Genomic DNA, 20,141 nt, shown 5'->3' on the forward strand with positions numbered 1-20,141 from the left:
TTACCCTCAAACATCATTTTAAAATTTTTAGTTCAATCCACGTGGGAAGTTTTATTCAACTTCTGATCGCGCTGCTTGACGGGAGGGCGACCGATGCACTGCGCACCTCTCTCCCCTACACGCGCACCTCTCCCACTACACGCGCACCTCTCCCCCTACACGCGCACCTCTCCCCCTACACGCGCACCTCTCCCACTAAAATCTCACACGTTTTCGGGCGTCTAACGTCATCACTAGTTCATATAGCGTCACATAAACATGACTACCGTGATAGACTCCCAGCCAAGTGTAAGTTGTGAAGTATCATTCGTTTCTTGCAAGCTGAAGGGTTTTACACGGCTGAAATTACTGTAATGAAATCCGGTAAAAACTTTATGACGGCAAAGCACTGCGTGATAGGTGCAAATGATAAAATTTTGAAGGTCAGGTCGCTCTCGTGGATAGAATTTCTATGCAATGTATAAAGATAGTACAACAAAAATTGAACAGAACGAAAAAAAATAAATAAAAATATTTACCAAGTGCTTACAAGGGATACGCAGTGAAATCCTTACAATAATACGCAATTTCAACTTATTATGATACATCGAACACATGATTGACATGTTAATAGTAAGAAAAAACTCTGATAAAATTCCCAGCATCACCAAAGAGAAGGTTTCAGAAAAATTTCATCATCAGGTCAAAACATACAGGAAAGGGAGCAGGAAGCGAATCATACAACGAAAGCAAAGTGAAAGTTAAAATAATAAGTTAGTTAGTTTAGTGGCCACATGTTTAACAGCGCTTCAGCTACAGTATTTAGCTATCTCGCACCGGAAGTCAAGATGAACATCACCAAAGAGGTGGAAGGTCTCAACTATCGAAAGTTTCTCAAATAGAAAATTGTTCATCACCCACAAGGGGCGGAAGGTCTCAATTGTCCAGCCCGCTGAAGCTGGCTCGAAAGAAGCAGCGTTAGCATCTCAAAGAGACGAAGTGACAAGGAGGGACAGGTGAAAAGCAACAGAAACGAAGACACTCGAACAAGAGGTCGCTTACACGGGACGTCGGCCGCCCGCACGAGAGAGACAGAGAAGGGAAATGTAAGGAATCCTACCTACATAATAACTTAACCCCACAACTGAGACCAACGGTCAGACACCGCGAGCTCAGCGGTGGGGCGCTCAGAGACAATCCCCCTAGGAACGCGAAATCCCATAGCACTTCTGACGCGCACAGACACGCGTCAGAAGTCCCCCCTGAGGGGTTAAAATAATAATTGACAAAAACAATGATGAAATCGGATTCGGTTTGACATTCACTCCCCATAAAATAACCGCTTTCATCCCCCGCAAATCTACGAAAACCTTACAAGAGAAAAAGGGAATTAAAGAATAAATCATATATTGCGAGTATATTTTCACAAATAAGTAACAATTGAGGCTACAGTTTAATGACGAGTCATTACGAACTGCCAAATTCGTACGGAAAAATTCTCAGTCAATACAAAGAATAATAAATGAACACAAGAGAAATTTGGCAAAAGTTTCCTCGGATATCAAGTTAGGAATTAGATTACAAGAAGCGATTGAGTTAAACTCGAAGAACACAGATTGTTTCAACTTGTTGTGGAATTCCTGAGAACTGAGAACGAACGTAGCAAATTGAGTAGTCCAAAATTATCTTATAGTGGCAGGGCAGAATAAATAAATAAAAAATTACCTTTCAATCATGAATAAAAAAATTAATTTTTTTTTCACGAATAAAAATGAATTTTTATCCATGGCAACGGAAAAAACCATTGAGCAAGTATGATAATATTATTCTAAAACTGAAACTGAATGGGAACGGTCGAATGGAATCCAGTACAGTCACATGAATCAAATGACATGAAATCAAAGCATATCAATACAACGGTAATAGAATTCTACAATTAAAACGGTACTCAAGAAGAGTATAACATACAATCTCAAGAGCGTTTACAGTTTGCCACCAAAAAGCGGTATTACAGCCATGAGTAGGAGATGCCTGATGCAGTGTCCATCACATCGGAACTGAAGGTTCCTCAGCATGCCCCCACATGATAATGCCCCGAAACTGCCATGATAATGCCCCGAAAATGCCATGAAAATGCCCTGAAGATGCCATATTTGATGCCGTACTAATGACACGCACGCCACGCATCAATGACCAGAATACAATGGGAAATGTACAATAAACAACATAAAACTTGTATTAAATAACGGCATCACACACACGAGGGATGTATAATGCGAACGTCTTGAGTAAGTCGAAGATATTGCTCAATCAAAAAAAAAAAATTATGCGTTAACGCTGCACTTGTAGAAAACTTGTATTTGAGACCTCCATTAATCACTAAAAGATATCGGCCAATGTTAAACAAATCAACACACATTTACCCAGTGAAAATTTACAGACGCGACAACTTCTGATTTGGATTACCAGAAGCTGGGGCGACTCTAAATTTTGTTAGGGTAGGAGTTCTTCCCAGTGAAAATTTACAGACGCGGCAGCTTCTGATTTGGATTACCAGAAGCTGGGGCGACTCTAAATTTTGTTAGGGGGCACAAATTACTTCAGAATTTGGCTGCACTTAACTAGAGTTTAGTACCGGGCAGAGTGAACCTCTTCGGAGTGTAATGTTAGCGCCTTAATTATTCTGTTTCAGGCTTCAATTATTGTATTAAACTGCAAAATTACCAAACTGATGAATATTCGTCTGAAATAATGAATTAGCCTATGAAATTTGCCCTCATGAGATATTCAATTAACTAATTCCTTTACCTGCACTTGTATTTATAGTTGAACACTACTGACATAGTACCTAGCACTAGTAACACGGGGCATGCGCTAGTTCACTAGTTCCCTGATTCTCAACTGCAACTCAATCCAATGTCAATGGGTTCGTTGCAGGCTTTGAAATGACGAAGTTTTCAGAGGAGCTGCACCAATGCTTTTATTCTACAGTCAATAGCAGGGTTACATCAACAGTCGTAGATACTGCTAATATTATAGCGACATCTATCAAGAATTGACAACATTTTATTAACCCTCTACCGCCTGACATGAGTAACCGGAGCAATATTGACACGCGCCTACTTCCCAAAAAGGACATGTAGTAGTGAGCGCAAAATGACTTGCACTGATGGTTGCCGCCACGTACGACAACTTTAAAATGTTCTCTCTTGCGTACAAACGTCCTCAGGTTGCTACACTCAATAGTTTACGTATAATTTAAGTTGAAAGTTATGTTCTCGGAGAGTGACATACGGCGGTAGAGGGTTTAACAACTGCATGGCTTTAACAAATTCAAATTTTATAATGCCATGACACCGATGTTTTTATCATACATTATATTAGCTTATTAGCTACATCGATACTAGAATTGGAAAATTGATAACAAAATACGCGTTTCAATAATCTCTAGCACACGAAAATAATGATTGCAACAAACTTGATTTTGTTCAAGACACCCAAGAGGCGAAACACAATCACCTTGTCTTCGGTCCATACGCCCTCACCCAGCTCAATGCCTTGTGGAAGATCTCTGGACGTACATGTCAGGACAGCTCAGGATCTCTGGAGATCCTGAGCTGAGATCCTACACGTCGCAGCTCCAGTTCAGGATCTCTGGACGTACACGTCGCAGCTCCAGTTCAGGATCTCTGGACGTACACGTCGTAGCTCCAGTTCAGGATCTCTGAACGTACACGTCGTAGCTCCAGTTCAGGAAGCTCCAGTTCAGGATCTCTGGACGTACACGTCGTAGCTCCAGTTCAGGATCTCTGGACGAACACGTCGTAGCTCCAGTTCAGGATCTCTGGACGAACACGTCGCAGCTCCAGTTCAGGATCTCTGAACGTACATGTCTGGACAGTTCAGGATCTCTGGACGTACACGTCGTAGCTCCAGGCCCGTTTGCCGGCCTGTATGACGGGCGAGGCTTTGACCACAACCCGTTGTGTGTCTGCAGGGAGGTGGTCGGGTACAGGGATGCTAATGTAGCCTGGGGTAGAGGATGTAGCGCTGCTTCTCGGGACCTGCACTACCCGCCTGCCCGACGCGAGGTCAACGTATATCTGACTTGGGTCGAAATAATACGAGACGGCAGCATCCACGGGCGCCGGTGCGGGCGCAGGCTGGTAAATGCTGCGAGTGGATGATGGGCGCTCTAGGAGAGCCGGAGAGCCAGAGGAATGCTGTACAAAGGCGGGAGTGAGAGACTGCTGAAGAAAAGCGGGAGTGAGAGACTGTTGATTAAAAACGGGAAAAGCTGATTGTGTAACGTAAGCGGGAGGAACAGACTGTGTAATGTAAGCGGGAGGAACGGACTGTTGAAGAAAACCAGGAGAAACTGACTGTGTAATGTAAGCGGGTGCAACAGACTGTTGAATAAAGGAGGGAGAAGATGGCTGTGTAATGTAAGCGGGAGATGGTGACTGTTGAATAAATGTGGGAGATCCAGACTGTTGAAGAAGGGCGGAAGAAGCTAACGGTTGAAGAAGGGCGGAAGAAGCTAGCGGTTGAAGATGGGCGGGAGAAGCTGACTGTGTAATGTAAGCGGAAGGAACAGACTGTTGAATGACGGAGGGAGAAGTTGACTGTCGAAAGAAAGCGGGAGAGGCAGACGATCGACGGAGAAGAGCAGACGGCACAGACAGTTGACGAACAGCAGATAACGTAGACGGCTGATGGAGAACAGCAGATGGCACAGACGGCTGATGGAGAACAGCAGATGGCACAGACGGTTGACGAAGAACAGCAGATGACACAGACGGCTGATGGAGAACAGCAGATGGCACAGAAGGTTGACGAACAGCAGATAACGTAAACGGCTGATGGAGAACAGCAGATGGCACAGACGGCTGATGGAGAACAGCAGATGGCACAGACGGTTGATGGAGAACAGCAGATGACGCAGACGGTTTGTTCAAAATAAGTGTAGAAGAAGGACGGAAGCAAACAGAAGACGAGCCAGCGGAAGGAAACTCTGACAGGGCGGGACTCAAGGCTGGATTGGAATACGTGCTCTGGTTGGGGATTACGACCAACGTTGAGGTTTCCAAATGGGGCAATCCGGCGAGTCCAGATTCAGTCTCAAACTGTGACGTATAGATAGGAGATTGCATTCCAGGCGATTTATCGGGTGCGTATCGGGTTACCGATGGTGATTTAACGATTAAAGATCTTGATTCGATTTTCAAGGGGTGCCGCTGATCAGGACGTTTCAAGATTTGACCTATTTGGTTATCGGATATCTCTGAATCTTGAAGTTGGAGGTAGCGAGTAGACTGCCCTGAGTGTGACACTGAGCAAGAGCCGATGTGTGCTGAGAGTGGCCGAGACGATGCTACTTGTACCAGCGATGTAGGAGGTGTACTAGTGGCTGCAGAGACTGACACGGTCATATCCTCCCGTAGACTACCTTCGGGTATGGATATCGTGGCTACTCTAGAACTGATATTAACGGAATTAACTGAAGATTGTTTCGATGGTGAAGCAGAAGTTATAGTCTTAGTTTGCTGTTCTTGATGATGAGGAACAACGCTGGTTAGATCAGTGGCCTCGATTGGCGCACCTCTGATGGAGACAGGTTGGCTCTCCTCAGCTATAAGGTTCCCTGAGCTCTGATTTTTATGGAGTGTAGGCACAGTGGAAACGCTAGGACTAGCGGCCCTGTCTGTAAAAGAATTACATTCCGTTTTGCTTGATCCGACGTAGACTGTTTCCGCATGAGCGATGGTCTCAGGAGAATGGCATTGCATGACACACTCTTCGCTGTGGTCCTGATGAATGCGTAATCCGGGATCTTTTATAAGAATGCATGCATTCCCAGCAACTGTTTCCGTACATGGCGGCAAAGAGGGAGGAGTGATTTTGTGTTCTGCGTTATCACATTCCCGGAGATATTTATCATTAGCTTTCAAAGTTTTTCGGAATTTTATATTTTGTGAAACGCTTTTTTGGCCTTCCGTGATTACTGAAGTAATTTTGTTCGGAGCTTCCAAACGCATGTTGAACTCATTTGATGCACAAACGTTGGCAGAACTAACCATGATGAAATTATCTTCTTCCGCCCCAGAAGATGGAGGGGCTTGTATTCTAGGGCGCTTGCGCAAGCTTCGTAGAGAAACTTTTTCAATAAAATTTGACATTTCACGTCTGTTTCCGATTTTCGGCTCTACTGACGTTGAATTACATCCATGAACTTCAAACTCATCGGCTTTGCGTTTGCCAGAGTTCGGGGGCTTAACGAACGTTTTGGTCTTGTCAATTTTCGGTGGAACTGCAGTTTCTAAGCCTGCCAGTTTGCTCGCGTCGGAGACAAGAGTGACGCAAGACGCTGCAAGAACTGATCCTTCTTCTCGCGTTGAGTTTGATACTTCACTCCGCTTCGAGTGTTCGCTATTGATTATTTTATCATCATTTGCAGTTCGAAAGTCATGCGGTGCGGGATTTTTCTGGGATATTTCGATAGGATAGTTTGCAACAACGGACTCGCTCGTATCTGCAGCCTTGCCTACGTCTGCATTATTTTTATCTAGAACTTTTCTAGTGGGTTTTCTGTTTATTTCACAAACATACTCGGGCCTCACGTTGTTCGTTTGGATCAATTTAGTGGCACCTGCATCTGTATTAGTGCCCACTATTACTTCACTTCTGGCATTTCCGGTTTGTTTCACGGAAAAAGTAAACGAATTGCTGTGTTTTTCATCAAGGGAAACCAAACGGTGAGTTTTAGGCTCATTTGAAAATGTAATGTCTTCTCGCGCTGAACTTCCTACAGCCTTGTAAGCATCCTGCAACTTATAAAAACCCTTGTCTTTGCCGTACTCAGAACCTGCCTGAGAAATGTCTCTGTTATGCTGTACATTGTTCCCGGCAGAGACTGTATCAACATTGTTCCCGACAGAGGCTATATCAGCATTGTTCCCGGCAGAGACTGTATCAGCATTGTTCCCGGCAGAGACTGTATCAGCATTGTTCCCGGCAGAGACTGTATCAGCATTGTTCCCGGCAGAGACTGTATCAGTGTTGTTCCCGACAGAGACGGTATCAGTATTGTTCCCAGCAGAGACTGTATCAGTATTGTTCCCGGCAGAGACTGTATCAGCATTGTTCCCGGCAGAGACTGTATCAGTGTTGTTCCCGACAGAGACGGTATCAGTATTGTTCCCAGCAGAGACTGTATCAGAATTGTTCCCGGCAGAGACTGTACCAGCAGGAGCAATATTTCCATCGTATTTAAAAATTTCAGACTCTTTACTTCTGAAGTTCGCCGAGTCAGTAAGAGGGAGGCCTCGCGCAGCTCGAAGTCGAATTTGACTGAGCGACGGCTTAACTTTCGGGGCGATTTTTATTTTTGTACGCCTCATAATTGTGTTGTTGACGGGCATGTTTACGACCGGTGAACTTGTGGATAACGCGGTAGAGTTTGTGCCAGTTATTGCAGTGGTTGAGGGGACTGATGATGTTCCAGGAATAGAGATTGCGCTGGGAGTGCTGCCATCATGCTTAATTATGTCTCTAATTTCGGTAGCAATTGTATTGGCTGATAGCCTGGCGTTAGTTGTAGACCCAACGCCATTACAATGCGCAGGCGCAGTGGCAGGAGGCGCAGTGGCAGGAGGCGCAGCGGCAGGAGGCGCAGCGGCAGGAGGCGCAATGGCAGGAGGCGCAGCGGCAGGAGCCGCAGCGGCAGGAGGCGCAGCGGCAGGAGGCGCAGTGGCAGGAGGCGCAGTGGCAGGAGGCGCAGCGGCAGGAGGCGCAGCGGCAGCAGCCGTAAGAACTGCTGATGAAGCATCAGGCAGACAGGTCAATGATTCATCCAACCAATAAGAATTCTTTCCAGTTACTCTATCAGAATCTTTTTCACTCATTGCAGTAACATGTGTGTCATGAACATCACAGGAAACTCTTGTGAGGGGCTGGATCTTGTCCAGCTCCAGATTTAAAACCTTTCCAGAAGTCAATTTTAGAACCTTTTCTTCATTCACTCTTCCCACACCGGAGACTGTATCAGCATTGTTCCTGGCAGAGACTATATCAGCAGGACCACTTTCATCCAGAACTTCATGCAAACATTCGTTCTGCTGACCATCCGCGTCTTTTAAAACTGAACGTTCTTCTTCAATGTGTTTGGGTTTGATTGCCTCCAAGCACCCCTCCTGTTTAATTTGCTTTGTACCGCCGTCCACGGAGACATTGTTCGTATTAGTTCGCATTTCCCTTGCGGCATCATCGTCCGCTTGAAATGCATTGTCAATCGTAGGCGGATCCATGGTCTGACTACCGGGATTTTTGAGAAAAACTATAGATGAATTAGCAGGAGCGTCCAAATGGTGGTTTTCATTTCCCAGTTTTTCCGGGAATAGCTTCAAGTCGGCATTGCTCCCAGTGATAGCACTAGGTAAACTTTCTTCGCTAATAGCGCTGTCGGAATTATCACCAGTTGAATTAATACCGGAAGAATGCACACGGTGCATTGTCATGGAACATCCTTGAGCGTGTTTATCACCGGTAGCCTCAGCATCATCGGTTTTCTTGTAAAGAGTCCCGTTACTTACCGAAGCAGTAGAAGTTTCATCTAACATTGTTGTATTCATGACTCCTCGCACTGTTTTCTTGTCTTTGGTATTTCTATGTTCGCGGCCTGATTTGGAAGCAGCGGAGCCAAAACAACTTGCAGAAGTAATGTCATCGCGAGATCCAGGTACGAGTGCTGTACGTTCAGAAATTTTTCTACCACAATTCTTTGAAGAAACTTTATCATCACAAGGTGTGACTTCACATGAACAAGGGCTAGAAATTCGTTGTTGAAAACACGAAGATTCGCACGCATGAGGAGCTGTGAGTTCGTGTGAGAGGACTCCATGGAGCTGAAGTGTGATCGTGGACTCAGAGGCTTCCATGACTCGCAGACGATCCGTGTCCTTCAGCACAGAGTCCTCATCGTCTGATGAAGATGAGACGATCCTGATTCTTCTCCTCCTGTTACAGCGTTTGACTGCGACTTTCGGGGAGCTTTTTAGGGCTTTTTTACGAACTTCCGAGGATGCAATCCGACTTTTGGAGGTTTTATTCTGAACATTGGATGATTGTTTACTAATTGAGGTTTTATTCTGAACATCAGATGATGGTTTACGAATTTTTGAGGGAGTAGCGGAACAAACCGAGACGGTATCACGGCTTCGCTTGGACGTTCTACTTCTTTTCGCCGATATTTCAGAATTTGTTAGCGACGGTTCAAGCTTATGGGGAAATTTTTCATCCCTAGTCGTGGGTTTGTCCCCTGAATCCACCGGGGAGTTAATTGTATTTTTCAAGGGACCTGAGCACTGTGGTTCTAGTGAGAAATTGTCATCGCAATCGCGATGTGATGATGGCTCAGCAATCACAGAATGACTCTTAGACACCACAGAAACGTCCAGCGATACATCTGAAACATATACGAAAATTAGTAGTGAACTATACATCGAACAATACATTTTTTACTAAAAACAACATTAGTTACAATATATTTAGAATGATAATTAACAATAAATTAGAAACGACTTTTCAGCGCAAAGACCGACATAAGCGCTCATGGTTCTGTCACCTGCTAAGACTGGACACCGACGCTCATGGTTCTGACCAAAGACTAGTTTGTAAGATTAGCGACTGGCTTATAGGAATAGTGAATGATTTGGAAGAATAGCGACTAGTTTTCAAGACAAGTGAATAGTTTGAATAACTAGTGAACAACGGAGGCACTTAGTCAGCAAACAGATGCTCCCTCAGAAGCAGCTGGCACCAAAATCGTTAGAGCGGCTCACTACTGTTAAAGTTCCACTACGTACATCCAAACCTAAGTACGCAAGACACGATCACAATAACAAGCTAGTGCAATGGATAGTGGCAGTGCACGTAATTGAGCAAAGTGGTACCCACAACCTGTCATGGCCACACACAAGTGCAAAGTGGACAGGGAATTATAATTTATCCACTCAAATACACTGGGTAGATTTATGCCTGTACAAACATGGCTAAAATTTTCCTAGAAAGTTGCCCAGACTATGGATCTGATGGATTACTCAAAGCCATTACAGCTTCTACATCAATACTTGCTTCGCTTTTTTCATTCATTGTTGGCATATACATATTATATTTCCCCATAAAAAATTATCAGCACGAAAAATTACATCTTCACTATTAAATGAAAGTAAAAAAATAAATACAAAGCATATTTTTTATAGAAAATAAATACAATGATTCAACAATAAAAGATTTAAAATAAATTTTGCGCACCGAGCAGGTCGAAGCTGGCAGGGCAGGCGGCCGAGTCTTCCAGCATCGCAGTTACGTTGTTGGCCCTCATCACTGCACCCTCATCATCCCCCGCCATCCTGTGTGATGACATCACCACACATCATCACTGCGCCCTCATCATCCCCCGCCATCCTGTGTGATGACATCACCACACATCATCACTGCAACGTCATCATCCCCCGCCATCCTGTGTGATGACATCACCACACATCATCACTGCGCCCTCATCATCCCCTGCCATCCTGTGTGATGACATCACCACACATCACCACACCTCCATTCTCATGCACCCAAAATTAAGCTCAAAAATAAGATAATTTAAACAAATGAGAAGATTTAAATCATCAGAACAGAAAGCAATTCTATAATTCAATGAAAAACTAATAATGATCAGATTTTGGCATTGAGAGTGAAAATAAGAGAATAAGTTGTAATTAAACATAAAAGTACGACATTCAATTCTGAAAAAGATAACGGCACTCATCTAGTGAAAAATACTATGTTATTATCAGGAATAGTAGCTATATACATAATAAATATCAATACAAATTTAGAGCATAATCAGTAATTGTAAATTTCGTCATAATTATGCAGAGAAAATTGGATAATTTGATTGGATTTGATTCTAATTTTAACTTTGAAATAGCATTGAATCTAAATGTAATTGAAGAACAACAGTTGAAAAACTTTTCTAACTTATTCAAGTTGTTACAAATAGGGTTTCCATTATAACGCAGTGCATTACAAAGAATAACAATAAAAAAATCTCAAGATAAGAGTTGGCTTGAACTTAAGTTCTTCTATGCAGGCTTCATGGTCAGTTAGTAATGGACTTTGTGTCGTATAGAAAGAATCAGCATGAATATCTAGCATTCGGATTCTATTGTTAAACAATACTGTTAAAACAATGCACAAAATTGTTGTTATTCAAAAACAATTTACAATATTGTTTAGAACAAATATTGTGTATTGTTTCGTATAGAAAGAATCATCATGAATATCTAACCTTGGGCTAAGCATAGTGCACTATTTAGAATACTTGTGTGTTGTTTGACTGAATTGGGTTGCAATAGGGCTATTTATGATGGAAAATTATGATAGAAACAATTTCACTGCAGACTTATGATATATGATCAAATCTTTTGATGTGAATCAAATGCAAGATTAAATAGAAATGCGGTGAGAAACTGAAATTTAATGATTATCTCGGACTTAGGATAGAAAAAATAAATGAAATTTAAATAAGATCAACAATACACAGCAGGATATTTGAAGGAAATCAATGAGATTGATATCTCACAATGAAGTTCACATCTCATTTTGATTACTCACTCGAGGTCAGAATCTTCTACACTTTGTCCATCAGGATGTGGTGAAGAGAATAGGGACCCATCCTCCATGGTGTGGTCCACTTCACCACCATCACCCTCCATGGTGTGGTCCACTTCACCACCATCACCCTCCATGGTGTGGTCCACTTCACCACCATCCTCCATGGAGTGGTCAACTTCACCACCATCACCCTCCATGGTGCGGTTAACTTCACCACCATCACCATCCACCAAATTGCAAGGTTTTTCCTCATTTATAGGCTTGCCTACGCTGGTTTCTACGATTGACGGATCTGTATTGCATCTACTTTCAGTATTGTTCGAATTCAAACCTCCTTCAAAATCGGCATCAGAGTTTGAAGTGTTGAAACATTTTTTCCCGTCACCATTGACTAAGTTCACGATGTCTCTTTCATTCTCGACTAATATGTCTCTAAAGTTCTCATCCGAAGAACTTTTTCTTTCTGAGTTTTCCGCAAGGAAAAGGTTTTTTCTGCTCAACAAGCAAGGGCCTTCTTCTTTTCTAAATAATGATGGGTGATTCTGGGTTTTCTTGGTACTTCGTTTAGTTAGCTTTATAGACGTGGCTAATACATCGGGGGCAATATAATCAGCATCATCATCAGACATCTCAATATCGGACGGCAAACCTGTAAATTGGTCGTCCATATCATCATTTTGTTCGTAAATAGTAACACGTTGCTTGCGAACGCGGCCACTACGTCGGACTGGAATGATCTCAGCTTCTGTTGGAGTGCTGCTCAAACTGGGAGCCTGGTCCTTGATTCTTGGAGTCCGGCTTTTTGTGCTTTTTCTTCTCAAATTAGTGGCTTTTGAAGAAATGGCCGATTTACTGGCATCATTTCCGACCGATTTTTTCTTTCTGTTGTTACTGCTCTTGTTTTTTCGCTGCAAAGTTCTATTGACTACAAAGTTTTCTTCTGACACAACATTAGAAACATCTTTGGTGGCATTTGGGATATTTCCTTTGTCGGCAGAGGCATTTTGACAGTCAGAAAAAGTTGCATTTTTTCCAGCTATTTCGTCCTTGTTCTCACTCGTCTTTGTTTTCCTCGGACGGCCTGAAAGATAAACATAATTATTACAAAGAAAACTCTAATATAACCACAATATGATTTTCAACTGAAAATTCTAAAAATTTAAGAGGCAAGCGTTGAACTATTGATTGATGCACAAGTGATACCCTGAAAGAGTCATAGCACTTATTTAGGTATTAAACTTTGAATGCAATCTGTTTATTTCCTGATGCATTTAAAGATAAAAGTACAAATATTTATTTTTAACCCTGTAGGCATACCAAGACACCAATACATCACAATGATCTTTGAGTCATTCCATGTCAAGTGTACCAAAGGTCCTCAACTCAATCACCCATTTGTGACATTTTACGCTCAGGTTGGTATATATTTAAAACTTATTTTGCTGAAATTTCGGCTCAAAAATGAAAACATTAGACTCACAAGGAGGGAGAGGTGAAAATGTCCCTATAATTGCGCGGTGCCAATGATTTCACAATAAGTGATGGCTGTAAAACTTGGAGTAGCGCTTCCAACAGAACGAGTCTGACATCTCAATAAATAAAATTTTACGAGTAGAATAAAGCTTAATTTATGCAATACCTCTGTAATTTATGCCATCATTTTTTTTCAAAAACACTGAGTCTCGTGCGGGTATGTTTTTTTTTACAGAATCTATAAGCTGAAATTAGGCTTCTTTGCCAAATGGACACAGGAGTAAACTTCAATTTTGCTGTTGGAGCCAAGCTTCGAATCAATTGTCCAAAGCTCGAAAGTAAGAAAAAGACTTTTTGTTAATTCAATATAATTACTAACAGATCATATTGAAGTTGCATTGGAGTAAAATATGTTGCTGGAACGTTAGTAATTATTTGATCTTCTGGAACCCAGCAAGAGTTGATTTGCACCAGCCAACAGGATGATCAAGGCGAACTCCTGGTAGTGCGTCGAAATCGAGAACGACGATTATCCACATGCACTCTCATCTATCTGTGAACCATCATGTGGCTTCGAAGTCCAAAGTATGAGGCGCAAGGCCTGTGGAACAGCCCTAACAAAATTTAGAGTCGCCCCAGCTTCTGGTAATCCAAATCAGAAGCTACAGGGTAAGGTAAGCACGACAGCAGCTTGGAGAGGCGCAGCCTGCAGCTCGGGGCCGGTCATCAAGCGCAGCGGTATATCGCCGACGTCGATCGGCTTCAAAGACAAGGCAGCATCTTCGACGTGGCAAGCCTGATGCTTCTGTCAGAGGCAGCATTTCCAAGTTGCTTCGGGCTTATGCTAATTCACTTCAAGTTTGACTTTATTTGGTCCGTGAAATGAGCCTCTCGCTAATGCCCACAGACAGGTCAGACAGCCGCTTGAGCAAAGTGGTCGTGATGGCCAAGCCAAAACTACGAACTCTACCTTTTTGCAGGTCTACTTATACAGAATCCGGAGTATCCAGCAGTAGGTTCGATGAGAAATCCATTTTCCGACAAACGTGTTTTGCTCAGGGCCGAAAAGTCGATAATGTATCGTACCAGTTTTCGGCCGACCAAAGTTGTTCTTTTCTCAGGCCCAATGGTATTATCTCTGTTTATGTTCTGACTGTTTCACGCTCCTTGAAGGGACCCTTTTTTGTTTGTTTCCCTTTTCATTTTATTTCGACAGCTTGAAGGGTTGACCTGCCAGTAGCGGTGTGCTGGCTGCGGGGTGGTAGAACAGGCAATGTTTGGGACAACTTTTCTAGTCCCCTGCCTTAATTAACGTGAGCACTGCAGTCTTAAAGAGGCCTGGTCAGTTGCCCACGATGCTGCCGGACGTCTCTGCTGCCCAGAGTATGGAGCCGAATGACCACTGGTCCGTGGGTAGCCTACGTGCAGGAGTGTAACTACAACTACCACTGGTCACCTCCACCTCTTGTGTCGCCACTCGCCCATCGCCGCAGGTCTTCAGGATAGTTTGGAATAAATGGATGTGCACAATGACACTTGTACGTGAGGGAGATTCAAGTGGAAAGGTCGGTGCACAGAACAATATCACTATCAGAGGTAGTCTGCGGTCAATATCAAAATAGGTAGTCTGGGTCATGAAGAGTCGTTATGCCTGGACAGTGGGCACTTCCTCAGCTGCACTGGAAACCGTGTTGTCCTCTGTACTCCGAAATGCTCTGTGCACTCCACATTGCTTTGCTGCATCACCATCAGCCATTGAACCGGCTTTTTAGTTTCTTCCGCCTGATCCGATGAGGCAGCCTTCACATGCTGGGTCTCATGCTACCTTCACGGCGTTCACCGGCCTGTAGAACCCATGTAGCAGCAGCCAGGGGTATGGCTGCTGCTGGGAGCCATACATGAGAGCTGAGTGTCAGGGGATCTGAGGATGGGGACCAGAGGGTGGGGGTCTGAGGGTGGGAATCTGAGGGTGCCCCAGAGGGTGGGGACCAGAGGGTGGGAACCTGAGGATGGGAACCTGAGGATGGGGACCTGAGGGAGGGGACCTGAGGTGGCGAGCTGCCCTGGAAGGGTATGACAAGCACCTCATAGAGAGGTGCTACATCTTCCTGAGCACCCATACGCCCTGATGATGGTCTCAATCCTCCCGAAATGTCGAGCCGAAGCGCGAGAGGGCATAGAGCAGGTAACATTGGCCAAAAAATGTATTTTGCCACAAAGTTTATGGGACAATAGACCATCAACAGTTTGAGTCTGGGGTCTAAGTTTTAAATGACAGTGCACTGTATGAAGCGACAAGTGATCAATGACAGTGCACTGTATGAAGTGACACGTGATCAATGACAGTGCACTGTATGAAACGACAAGTGATCAATGACAGTGCACTGTATGAAATGACAAGTGATCAATGACAGTGCACTGTATGAAACGACAAGTGATCACTGACAGTGCACTGTATGAAGCGACAAGTGATCACTGACAGTGCACTGTATGAAGCGACAAGTGATCAATGACAGTACACCGTATAAAGCAACAAGTGATCAATGACAGCACACCATATGAAGCGACAAGTGATCAATGTACCAGAGTTAGTTAGCTGACGGCAATCCTTTCAATCATTCATCCTGGATGAAATGTTGCCCCAGAATCTATGATGGAAAATAATGATGGTTACACTTGTGAAATTTGGATGAGCAAAGAAGATCACATCACCAACAATTCAGCAACATAATCTTCATCAATGGGACACCATCATATTCTGTTACCAGAAATCAGGTGTAACTAAGAGAATAATTTTCGATTTCCAAGCTATGAACATTGAATTGCAGGCTTTGATCCCACAACAAAATTGCAGTTCTGGGACTATTTGGTGAGTAAATAAAGCTTAAAGCTTTAGATCATATAAAAAAAGTCACCATTGCAACGAGTTGATCAAATATGATATTTGAGTCGAACTATTAAGGGTAGCTTTTAGCTGATAGCTACCAATTGAAAACTGGTCATCTCCTGGCCCCAAGCATTGATTAGAGATCAAATTTTTGTGGTCAAAACCATGAATCCCATGAGAACAATTTAAATATAAGTATATAACATTCTATTGCCTGTAACACTGTAGGAAATGCTGCTTAAGCCTTGATTATCTTTACAAAATTGAGGAATAATAAAGTGGGCAGAGGAGTAAGCAGGAGGAGGAATAAGCTCATTAATTTAAATTCCACTGTCAGTATCATTGCCATCAATATCTTCATTTCTGGGATTTTAGACTGAAATTTGAAATGTAGGCAGAGTTTTTTTTAAACATAAACCAACAGTCATCTAAATTATTAAAGGTCAGGTTGGGTCGATTGGCAAAAATTGGTACACATGATAAGGAAACACCATTTGGCTCATTAACCCACTAATACATTACCTATACAAGTTAATCCACTAACACATTATATGTCCTATGAACCTCAGCATTTAAAATTACACTTTAAAATGAATCACAATAAAATAAATAAAGTAACCTGGCTTTCTTTTCTTTGAACTGGCTTGAGCTGAAACTCTGCGTAGGACCTTTTTCCTGGCCTTGTCATTAGCTTTCTGCAGCTTCTTGACGTCTCGCTGCAGCAGCTTGGCGTGCTGAGATCTCAGCTGCTGCTGCAGACGTTTGTGCTTGGCAATTTCCTTGCGCTCAGCTGCCTTTTCCTTCAGCCTCTCGCCCTCTGCATCAAAGTCTGCACATTGATTCTTATTAATAAATTATTTTTGACAAAAAATGGACAAGTTAGAGTTCTGTATTCTACAAAAATTCTCCTGCACATCAAGCTTTGCTGAGATGTTATAAACAGTCAAGGATTATGAAATATTGTCTGGCGTATTATATACAAATTATATAATTATGTTATATTATATACAAATATTAGTTTGGATTCAAGGAATTGAGTGAAAAAATTGTCATCTCAAGTTTTAAATGAAAGAAGATACTGTGTATACCTATTAAAGACAACTTAAAAAATTTTTTCAAGTTGAACAGGTAAACAGTTTAGAAGTTAAACAGTAGTTTCTGAGTAAATGAGCTTCCTTGATATAGCTATTAGCTCACTGTAATAAAACCTCGAAGGTGTTAACTGAAAGCTATTACATTTGATTTCTGCCAAGTAATTGATGGGGAAATGAATGTAATTGAACACCACTAAACAAAGTAACAAATATGAATCATGATGCCTAATATTGCATAAGGACTGCAGGGTGCAAATCAATTTGTAGGCAATAATGTTGAGAAGAAAATTATATGTACCTGTCTTACCAATGTCAACTGAAGCAGTTGACATGCTTATCCCATGTCTTCTGACAATGCCACACTGCATGGGTAGATTGAAACAAAGAACACAAAAACATGGTCAAATAAATAAGATACAGTAAACAATTAAAAGTTTAAAACCAATATGAAGTGTGGAAAAAGACTCACCAGGCTCTGACTGGAAGAGAGTCAGGTCATACTGAAGATTATCTGATACAGCAGCATCAATAAGAGATTTATTGACTCTCTCTTCCCTCTTGAACTTCATCTTGAGTTCTTCTCGTGTACGCCCCTTGAAGAAGAGGTTTTGCATGAGTGAGAAATCAGTTCCAACAGTAGATAATGCCTTGTAGAAGTGAGCTATCTCCTTTGCAGTCCAATCAGAAGGACGTTTACGCTTTTTTGTAAAACACTTTGTTGTGTTCTCAGACTCTATTACAACCTCAGAAGAAATGGCATTCAATCGTTCTTCATCAACCGAAGTTTTGATCAATATACTCTGCTGGTCAATAATTAGTTCTCCATTTGGCCCAATCTTCAGTCTGGGTGCAAGAAAGTCAAAATCTTTAGAATTTTCATCAGTTTGTTGATCACTTCCAAGAGGCAATGCGTCTTCAGGAGCCTTGCAGGAAGAAGTCCCAGAATCCAGAGAATCTGCATAGAGAAGTCTTGACTTTACATGACATTCACCATTGGCTGCCACATCATCTATTGCTTCTTCACTCAATTGCTGCTCCCCTGCACTTGGCATTGCACTGCTATCCTCTGAAATGCTGTCTTGGCTTTTGGATCGGCGTTTTGGCAAGCAGATGGGCTCTTTGCCAGGCATAGGGCTTGTGGCTGGATTAAAATAAATCAAATCAAACATAGTCAGCTTTTTCTCCAGTTCACCATCATTTAACTTGTTACGAAACTTTTGTTTACGTGTGTGGAACACACAATTCTCTTCAGTCATGTCATGAGAACTTACAGAAATTGAATCACTATCAACACTTGATCTAGCAACATTTAAATTCTCTTTATTGGCCCTGTCATGTGATAAGACATTTTCATGCACTGCTGATGTAGTTAACCGATTGTATTTTGTAGAAGAGAGCTGATCATCTGTCTTTCTTGAAACAGATATAGTATCATTTTCAGGTGGCAGTGCAAGTTTGTGATTTATTTCAGATGAATGCTTTGAAGGAATTTCTCTTGCTGGTTGAGGCTCATTTTGGATATCATGTGTTATGGTTTGTTTTTCAACAACCAATTTAGTGCCCTCTCTCTTAATTTTCAGATTGGGTTTGACTGTTCGAATTGACCAATGTGGTTTCTCTTTTTCATTAGTTGCTGGTAAAATTCCATGATTGATTTCTATGAATTGATCTTGCATTAAGGTTTCAGTTGAACTAAACAACTTTGATGTTTCACTTGATTGAATTAAAGAACATAAATCACTCTTTCCCTTATTTGATTTTGAACTAAAAGCATCCCCTGAAGTACTTTTGTGTGATAGTTCATCTGGCTTAGATACAGAGTCAGGGGTCTGCACAGACTCAGTACAAACATCCAAATTTTGTTCTTCAACATTATTATTTCCATTTTCTGCTTGAAGCCCATTGATTAATGGAATTGTAAATTCAGGACTGGAGGGAAGTATTGGAATTTCCAAAGAGGAAGTATTGGAATTTGAACTAGCAAAAATATCTGATGGTTCAGGAGCAACAAAAGAGGTTGTATCAATACTAGTGTCACAAGGATGGCTCAAATTTGATGGATGAGATCCAAGTTGAGTGGATAGAGCCTGATTACAGTCCTCATGTTGAATAATTGTTGATGGATCCAACAAACATGAAGATTCTTTGGTAGACTGAGAATTTCTAGGATTCTTGATATCTTCTGAAGATCTGGTATGGGATTGTGGAGATTGACATTGAACCGACTGGGATTGTGCTGTTGAAGAAATAAGGTCTTGAGGTGTACTACTTTTCTGCTCAACCGTTCCTGATGTATCAAGTGAAGAGTTATTCTCAATTTGCAATTTGGGTGCCACTACTTTAGGCATGAACTTCATTTTCATTCGCCTCATTGTGCCACTGATTTTAAATTGACCTGGTAACACAAATTATTTGTATGATACAGCTGCCAACCAAGCCTAAAAAGTAAAAGAATTAATAAAATTAATAACATTGGTAGGTACATTGATTGTCTCCATGCTCAACAACTATGTATACCTAGCATAATATAATGAAAGAGGAGATGCTCAGTGCATTCTGTTCAACAGTTCTGCTCTAAATCAGTTCATCCAGGAGCAAAATTCTACTTGACTGTTTTAATGCAAAAAAAAAAAAACTCAAGCCTATTTACTCTAGGCAAAAGCAAAATTTATCCAGTCCCAATGATTGATGAAGGAAAAATGAAATTTGAACAATTAAGTGATATATGTTGAGGTTAAAAGGTAACCTCAACAGTTACCAATTAATGAATATGGTAATATCATATCAATAAAGGAAAAACAAGTAAAAATCACAGAAAATGTCATTTATTTTACATCTACATCATCTACAATGAAAGAGGACTTCAGAGTACTGTTAGTAATGGATGAGTACACTCTGCATGCTTCAAATGCTTTAAAATCAACTTTTATTGCAAGTGTCCCAGATTACCCCATTCCCAGGGGTAAATCGGGACAGTTATTTTGCGTCTGGCACCATACGAATAGCATATGGATTTTCTTTGAATATGCCATTCGATAGCCCTC

General features: G+C 42.0%; 2 protein-coding genes across 2 annotated transcripts; both read right to left on the reverse strand.

The window, feature by feature from the left end:
* Positions 1–3,741: 3,741 nt before the first annotated feature.
* On the reverse strand, positions 3,742–7,627 carry LOC108677793 (serine-rich adhesin for platelets). Its single transcript, XM_047882393.1, has one exon. The coding sequence runs from the start codon at positions 7,398–7,400 to the stop codon at positions 3,882–3,884; it is 3,519 nt and encodes a 1,172-aa protein (XP_047738349.1). The 5' UTR covers positions 7,401–7,627; the 3' UTR covers positions 3,742–3,881.
* On the reverse strand, positions 7,403–18,972 carry LOC108677794. The gene is made up of 6 exons (XM_018166072.2): positions 17,567–18,972; positions 16,623–16,832; positions 11,644–12,724; positions 10,291–10,388; positions 7,595–9,442; positions 7,403–7,416 (listed from the first exon to the last, which is right to left on the reverse strand). The coding sequence occupies exons 1-6, from the start codon at positions 18,771–18,773 to the stop codon at positions 7,403–7,405; spliced, it is 4,458 nt and encodes a 1,485-aa protein (XP_018021561.2). The 5' UTR covers positions 18,774–18,972.
* Between the last annotated feature and the right edge of the window lie 1,169 nt (positions 18,973–20,141).

This window comes from Hyalella azteca, unplaced genomic scaffold, assembly GCF_000764305.2.
Source record: "Hyalella azteca isolate HAZT.00-mixed unplaced genomic scaffold, Hazt_2.0.2 contig10333, whole genome shotgun sequence".
Taxonomy (NCBI): domain Eukaryota; kingdom Metazoa; phylum Arthropoda; class Malacostraca; order Amphipoda; family Hyalellidae; genus Hyalella; species Hyalella azteca.

Coding starts and splice junctions, on each gene's coding strand:
- LOC108677793 (XM_047882393.1), bottom strand. CDS start 7,400: ATGCCCGTCAACAACACAATTATGAGGCGTACAAAAATAAAAATCGCC.
- LOC108677794 (XM_018166072.2), bottom strand. CDS start 18,773: ATGCAAGATCAATTCATAGAAATCAATCATGGAATTTTACCAGCAACT. Junction 16,833..17,566: donor TCTCTTCCAGTCAGAGCCTG/GTGAGTCTTTTT, acceptor ATCAATGTGCAG/ACTTTGATGCAGAGGGCGAG. Junction 10,389..11,643: donor GTAGAAGATTCTGACCTCGA/GTGAGTAATCAA, acceptor GTCATCACACAG/GATGGCGGGGGATGATGAGG.